The sequence below is a fragment of the Herpailurus yagouaroundi genome, unplaced genomic scaffold (genome assembly GCF_014898765.1).
Source record: "Herpailurus yagouaroundi ecotype Mexico unplaced genomic scaffold, PumYag 77, whole genome shotgun sequence".
NCBI classification, from domain to species: domain Eukaryota; kingdom Metazoa; phylum Chordata; class Mammalia; order Carnivora; family Felidae; genus Herpailurus; species Herpailurus yagouaroundi.
Genome location: NW_024412388.1, coordinates 13,581,582 through 13,589,358, shown reverse-complemented (window position 1 = coordinate 13,589,358; position 7,777 = coordinate 13,581,582). Strand labels below are relative to the sequence as shown.

Here is a 7,777-nt window from a genome sequence, read left to right as displayed (position 1 = left end):
CGCCGGCCGAGGGCCTGTGACACCCGCTCTGACTGGGGGGCCGTCCGGGCCGAGGACCGGGTGGGGGCCAACAGGAGAGAGATCAAAATACAGCTGTCCCCCCTACCCAGGGGGCAGAAAGGGGCAGGGTCTCTAGCATCACACCAGCTTCATGTGGCCATCGAGCCCCTGAAATGTGGCCACAGGCAACTGAGGGACCGAATTTTACATCGTAATTTAATTTGATCTAATGTAAACGTTAAAACTGCAATGTAATTTAGCTTCGTGGTTGGGAAACTTTATAGCGTACTTGGAACAATCTGCTTCTCCGTTGTGATTTTATGAAATTTAAAGACAGACCAAACAGTTTTCCAATGAAAACTTGGTGTCTGAATTCAGATGGGCTGGATTTCAAAGACGCAGCGTGAAGAAAAAGAACGTGAAACATCCCATTCATAACTTTGTACGGCTTATGTGGCAAAATGATCATCACTTCAGATATGCCGGGTCAAACAAAATATGCCGGGAAGAAGACCTGCGCTTGTTTCTTCTGACGTTTTAATCTGCGGCTACTGGGAAATTTGAAACGCCACGTGTGGCTCATATTAACGTTTCTACGGGGCGACACCGCTCGAAGGCCACGAAAGTCGCCTGAGTGCAGGGGCCTGGCTCAGCATCACCTGAGGACAACGGTCCATCCCGTCCGGACCTCGATTTCCTCGCCTGTGGAATGGGCGCCCCCACCCCAACTCCACCTTGCAGCTCTCTGCAAATAAACAGAACGTCCTCGGAGCGGGGCAGGGAGGGGGAAGAGGAGGTCTAGGGCGCCGGGCACTCACTCTGGCCGTACTGGCCGTACTGGTAGCCAGCCACGGGGTCCACGCTGTAGCCGGTGGTGCTGTAGGTGGGCGGGCAGTAGGACTGGGAGGTGGGCAGGCTGTCTCCCGGCTTGATAGAGTCGGCCCGCTGGCTGCAGCTGGCCGAGATGGAGGTGGCCGAGTCCAGACCGCCGTGCAGCGGGGAGATGGAGAAGTCGGCCTGCGGCTGCGGTGGCACGGCGCTGGGGTTGCTCAGAATGCTCATCACCTGCAGGGGAGAGACCATCAGTGCGGCCCGAGCAGCAGGCGTGGCGGGGCGGGGGGGCGCTGGGCGCACGGACCCCCCACCGGCGGGTGTCGCTGCGGGGGGGGGGGGGTGGGGACGATGCCAGGCGGGCCCCAGACAGGCCTTTGCTCCCTTAAGATCCCCACAAGGCACCGAGATCTTCAGTTTAGTCGGCCTGCTTGCCCTTGTGGGTAAGATGGTTAGTGGTTTCTCCTGGTCAGGTTCTGACCTACGGGATCTCCCCTGGCTGAGAGCTCCAGGCAGCTGGGCAGGGCTTCGTGTGCCTCTGGGATATCCCCATGGCCTGGCTCTAAGGGACACCTTGTGCCTGTCCGATGAATGAATGAATGAATGAACGAACAAACGAACAAACTAACTAGCTATGTCTCTCCCATCCGACGGGGGCGTCCCTCGGACGGGAAACTGCGCGTCCCATCAGATGGGGATTCCCCCATCTTCTGACACAAATTAGAGAAGGACTCTGGGTCTGTCCGGCTTCCCCATGGCAGGCCTGCTATGCTCTTGACTTGGAGACCCTTGGAGATCCTACAACACCAACACCCATGGCCAATGCTTCCAGACAGCGTCTCAGGCAACCTTCTTTGACTCTGGTAGCTCTCAGCTGCCTGTGACCATCACCCCTTCCCTGCTTGGCCCATACAGCAAACGGGAAGTCACCATCGGTGCTGGCAACCCAGACAGGCAGGGGTGAGGCTCATCTCTGTAAACTCAGCTTAAAGAACTTGGTGCTGGCTCCCTGGTGTGTCCACTTACTCATTCAACAAACATGCATGGATGGTGACTGCGGCCCCAGGATTTCAGAGGAGGAAGAGCCATGGTCCCTGTCCTCGGCAGGAGGGTGTCTGGGGCTGGTGGGGGGAGGCAGCTGAGAGCACAGCATCTCTGCTATGACGTGGTGAGGGGCATGACAGAGGCAGCTCTCAGGGGGCTCTGGGAGCCCAGGGGAGGGGACTCAGCCAGTGTGGTAGTCCAGGAAAGCTTCTGGGGGAGGTGACAGTGGCTGTCTGGCTCTCCAGGAGAGAGAGTGGGGAAAGGCAGGGCAGACAGCTGTGTGGGGGCACGGGAGCACGGGTGTCCCGCTCAGTCCAGGGAGACGATGGCAAGGCAGGTCCTTGTGAGCTGACCTGCAGGGCCCAGCCCCTGGTGGTGACACCCCTTATAGGAATGAGGCCGCCGGGCCAGGAGGGGAGCCTTGCTGGTGGAGGGTGGCAGGGGGGATAAGGTGGGGTCTGTGTGCAGGGGGCTTTGCACCCACCCGGCACTCCAGAATCAGGACCCCGGCTCCCCTAAGCCTCGTCTTCCCTCTCTCCCTCTTTTCCTTCCTCCTGGCATGAACTCAGGTGACCCTCCCAATCCAGAGCCCTGCAGAGATGTGTGAGGCGAGCTACGAGGCCCCCTCCCCAGACGAAGTAACCGAGGTCTTCAAAAGCCTGTGGCTTCTTCAGACCTCACGGCAACTCTTTGGAGAGCAGCTCGGAGTCCAGAGGCCAGAACCCACCCGCCCGACAGGGTCAGGACTGACCGTCAAGGATGAGTGTGGGCGTCTGACCTTTTCAGAGGTAGGTCCTCACCCCAGGGGCTGGCAGCCTCTTACGGGGGCGAGTGGGGCTGGGGTCCCAGGGGCTGGGGCATGAGCACAGCCTCTCCGTGACCCTTCCCTCCATGCTCCCAACACAATCCCCTCACCCTGAGCTCACTCTCCTCAGTCTTTTTGCTGTCCACCCCCTGAGCCCGAGTCAAGGGCACTGGGCCTCGGGGGGCTGGTCTTGGCCTTCTCCGCAGCCGGCAGGGCTCAGATGGGACTGAATGGTTCATCAGCCCCATCGACCTGGCGAACGCACGGGGACGGGAGCGGGAGAGTCTAGGCGGGTGCCCGTGGAATCTCCCAAACTCACCCTCTTTCAGGGGGTCCAGGGGTACATAGGGTACAGGGGTGATGGCAAGAGGGACCCCGTGAAGGGGGCGTGGTGTGTGAGGACGGCTGACACCATTGGACTGTGTCTGTTGCTTTCTGACTGTGGAGACAGGTTCTCCCGGGTCGAGGAGTTTGTGGATCGCCGGGCATCTGGCACTCGCCAGGGAATTAGGAGACCCGATTCTCTTCCAGGCTGCCTGTCAGGTTCCCACTCGAGACCTTACTTTCTAGCTAAGAAAATTAGGAAAGTCGCCACCCATCCCATCGCCCCCCTATAAACAGTAGCCTCGCTATCCCTTCCAAGGAGGCCTGGACTCCGAGAACAGACTCAGGGGCTCAGGGAAAACACACAGGCCTTGTTTCCCTTCCTTCAGGAGGATAATTGTAGGGGGCGGGGAGACTCTCGGGAGGGTTTGTCAGCTCTGGTGAGACCCCGGTTTAATCCTCCCCTCCCGCACACCACCAAGATGCCAAGCTCACAAGAGACAATGGACGGGGGGAGGGGAGGGAAAGGGGGAGGGGTTAGGAAGAGGACAGGCATGTTTTGGGATGGGCTGGGAGCCACGCACACAGACAGTACTCATCCTGCAAGACAGAGACCGGCAGAGAATTACCACGAGTCTGACCACAGCACTCAAGAATTATCAATGGCTCCCCATTACCTCCCAGATAAACAGGACAAAGTCTTCTTGTGATCAGACCGCTGCCTGCCTGTCCCAGCTTCTCCCCCTCTTCCTGCCTGACACGTCATATCCCCGATACACCAAATAATCCGGTGTCTCCCAAAGACATCCTCCATTCATTCATTTATTCACTCATCAAACATCGTAGAGTGCTACCATGTGCCAGGCCACAAAGAGGGCTGGGCTGTGAGCTCTTTGAGGACAGGATAGAACCATGGCTCATCTACCTTTGCAGCCCCAGCACCTACATTGTACCTGCTACATACTAGAAAAACCCTGTTGAATTCATGGATATCACTTAACAAATACTTAGTGAGCACCTAAGTGAGCCAGACACTGAGCTGGGCCCCGAGCATCAGCGACTCAATGCCCTCCTGGGGCCACCAGTCTAGCGAAGGAGACAGACAACAAACAAATTATATAAATTCCTGATACCGAGAAGGGCTACAGAGGAAAAATAAAGGGGAGATGTGGAATAGGCAGGCAAGACCTCCCCAAAGAGGTGATATCCAGCAAGACCTAAAAGGGCCAGCCATGGGAGGGTATAGCAGAAGAGCCTTCCGGGCAGACCAGTCAGCAAGTGCAAAGGCCCTGAGGTGGGAACACACCCAGCAGGTTTAAGAAAGGGCAAGGAGGTCAATGCTGAGTGAAATCCCCAGAGTTGCAAGGCCTCCTGGGGCCTCTGTCAGAAAGGGCTTGCGTGGTGCCCAGTGGCTTGGGAGGCCTTGGACCCTGGGCCATTAATAGACAGCTCAGAATCAGCTCAGGCCCAGGGAGATTTTCCTGTAATGGGATTTGTTCAATGGGATTTGCCCTGGAACATCAAATCAAATCCACATCTGGGATAGGTGTGAATAGGGAGGTGCTTACTCTCTCCCAGAGTCCCTGGCAGGCTCTCTCCATTTCATCTAACCCCCTGACTCTAGGCATGGCGGTTTCCAAGCTATTATCTCCCCTATTTTGCGGATGGGGAAACTGAGGCACAGAGAGGCGAAATCACAGAGCTCACACAGCCAGTAAGTGGCAGCGCTGTGATTTGAACCCGGGTCTCCCTGCCCTCTAGCTGTGTTCCTTCCCAACAGGCTGTGCTGGAGACCGTGGGGGAGGAGAGGCCCTTGGCGAACCCTGACGAGCGGGTCCTGTGGACCCAAGTGGCCCTCCATGCCCCCCAGTTGGCCCGGGGACCCCTGGGAGCAGAAGCAGGGCCCGCAGAAGCAGGAAGCGTTTGCCCAGGGTTAGGGGCCCAGCTGAGAGGTCTGGGGCCTGCAAACTTTTGAACTTGAGGAAGTCCCAGTCTGATGCGGTAATCCACCCCCCTCAAGAATGCTAAGGCCTCTCCCCCGGTGGGTTTTACTTTTTTCCCGGTGACCTTGCTTTCGCTAATGTATTACTTCTTGGTACGTTACCGTTACTAACTCAAAATCAATACCGACCTCCACATCTGTAAGGTTTTATCTGAAGGCAAAGCTCCGGGCTGTCCGTCAGGCTGAGTGACAGCCATCCCTTCCTCTGCCCCCACCCGCCGTGGCCCCCGCCCGCCCCCAGCCCCTTCCTCTCCCTCAGCTCTAAATCAGTCCCAGCCTCCACCAGACTAAATCAATAAGGGGCAGCCTCACCCCCTTCCGCCCGCTGGGGAGAGGCTGGCTCGCCGGTTTGGGGGTGGGGGCTGCGGGAGCCCCGCGCCAGCCCTCCTTCCACATCCTCCGCTCGCCACCCCCACTCCCCCCCCCCCCACCCCCGGGGATGCGGTGGCGCGCTCCGGTCCTTTAAAAGAAGGGGATGGGAAAAATGTAATTAATTCCCTCCGCTCCTGAGCTGGCCCCAGGGCCTGGGACCGAGGAGGCAGAGCGGTGGGATCTGCACCCTCTGTGATAACCGAGCGCGCTTCGGGAGCGAGGCTGCAATTAGAAAGGGGATCGCCATCACTCGGGCTCCGTGGCAGGGTGCGGGGTGGGCGGAGGGGGCCGCGGAGGGACACACGGGGGGGGGGGGGCAGCGGGGATCAAGCCTGGAGAGGTCAAGGCAGTGGGACCCGGAGATGGGACCGGGGCTGGAAGGAGGCCAAGGACCACCTGGGCCCGTGGGCGGGTCAGGGAGCCCCACCCTGGCACGGACAGAGGGGACCCCGAGCCCCCGGAGGGACAGCCGTTTCACACACACACACACACACACACACACACACACACACACACACACACCCCGCTCGGCCATCCAGGGCTCCCAGGAGCTTCCCTGCGGCACCGGGGACCAGAATACCTGCACTAACATTCATGCTCAGCCCGGGGTGAGCTGTGAACCCTGGGCAGTTTCTTTAGCCTTCTATGTCTCAGTTTTCTCATCTGTATAATGGGACCGGCAATAACTGTAGCTACCGATAGGGTCCCTTTAAGAATTAAACGGGTCCGTGCACGCTGAATACTTAAGACAGTGCCAGGCACACGTCTGTTCTCCGCGCACGCTAGCTGCCCCTCCCCTTCCACCTGGATCAGAGGGACTGAGCTTGAAAGCCACCCTTGAGGGCGGACTCAGGGAGCTCCTCCCTGTGTCTTTTTCACCCCCTCCTCCCCATGGGGCCTGGCACACAGTGGGCGCTTTCTGAGTGGGGAATCTCTGCTCCCTCCGCCCCCGCCCCACAGAAGCTGGGGCCTGCACCCTGAGAAGGGAGCCGGGTGTGAGTCAGCGGGCCAAGGCACACCTTCACGAGGACACCCCACCTGAGTCCAGGGAGGCGAGGCGGCCCCCAAAGCCTCTGTCTGGATCACCCAATAGCTTCCGGGACACTTGCCCCCACGCCCGCTTACACGGAAGGGCACGTAAATACATACAAACCCGGGAGACTGCCACGTGTTCACAGGTGGAGAAACTGAGGCCCAAAGGGGGCAGTGACTTCCACTCCAGGAGAGTGGCACCACAAACTGATGGGAGTATAGCCCATCCCTGGGCTTACAGCCGCTCCCGCCTGCCCTCAGCCTCGGGTTTGGCTCCAAAAGGACCGGCTGGTGGGGCCCACTGAACGCTTTTATCTCCGACGACAGCCCTGGTCCCCCGTCTCACTAATTCATTCTCCCGACTTCCAGAAGAGGTGAGGGGGGCACGTTTGGGGGGAGGTCTGCCGATTGCCCACTGTCAGGAGAGAAGGCAAGGGTATGGAACACAATGCTTGAACTTTGTGACATCTGTCCCTGGGGACTGAGGGACTACCGGGGGCAGGCCCGCTCATGACTTGCCCTGGTCCCTAAGGGTCTGGGGCCTGGAGTCCCTCACTGGGTCCAGATGGAGCTCCTGGGGGCATGCCCGGCTGAGGGTCAAGGCTGCTCCACTGGGGTCTGTCTGCTCAGCTCTGTGTCTCCGCCTTGGTCGCCCACTGGAATCAGCGGGGGAGTCTCGTGAAATGCTGGTCCCAGGATCTCATACCCCCACAGGCTCCCAGGAGTCGGTCTGAGGCTCTGGGCATCAGGAGGGTTTAAAGCCCGCTCCCCCGGTGATTCTAACGTGCAGCCAAGTCGGCAAACCGCGGCGCCCAAGTCACTGCCGTTGTTGCGACCCACGCGTAATAACGGGCGCCAATCCGCACCCACGCGGATGGACACGTGGGCACGCACGCAAAACACGCTGACGCGCGGGCTGACTGCACGCGGCGTGATGCAGACAGGCCAACGCGAACACGCACAGAATGATACGCACGGGAAAGTGCACATACGCACGCGGCCAGGCCGCGCGGCGTCACACGCTTCGCGGATGCACACGCAGGCAGACATGCTTACACGGTCACGGACACCGCAGTCTCACAACCCCACGGTCGCCGGCTCCCGACGGATACGCAGACACACTTCACGCCAACACCCCCCCACCCCCACCCCCACCCCCGCCCGTCCCACTGCCTGTCCCCCAGCTGCACACTGGGATTACTGCAAGCGAGAAATCACCCACCCAGGCAGCCGAGCACCCCCCGCTCCCCCTCTCTCCTGCTCGCCTCTTGCTAAGAGGATCGGGGGCCCCCTCCCCTCTCCCTGCCCCCTGTGGACAGCGGTAATGGGCTTCGGGTGCTGACTTTGAGGTTCCAAACAAGATTTCC

The 7,777-nt window shown here is 59.6% G+C and overlaps 1 protein-coding gene across 3 annotated transcripts in view; it reads right to left on the bottom strand.

Moving 5' to 3' along the window:
- PAX7 (paired box 7) overlaps positions 1-7,777 on the bottom strand; it is a 99,722-nt gene that overhangs the window by 11,314 nt on the left and 80,631 nt on the right. For all 3 annotated transcript variants that reach the window (XM_040462805.1, XM_040462826.1, XM_040462816.1), the window contains exon 8: positions 819-1,065. In XM_040462805.1, the coding sequence (XP_040318739.1) occupies positions 819-1,065 (247 nt within the window). The remainder of the gene's footprint in view (positions 1-818; positions 1,066-7,777) is intronic.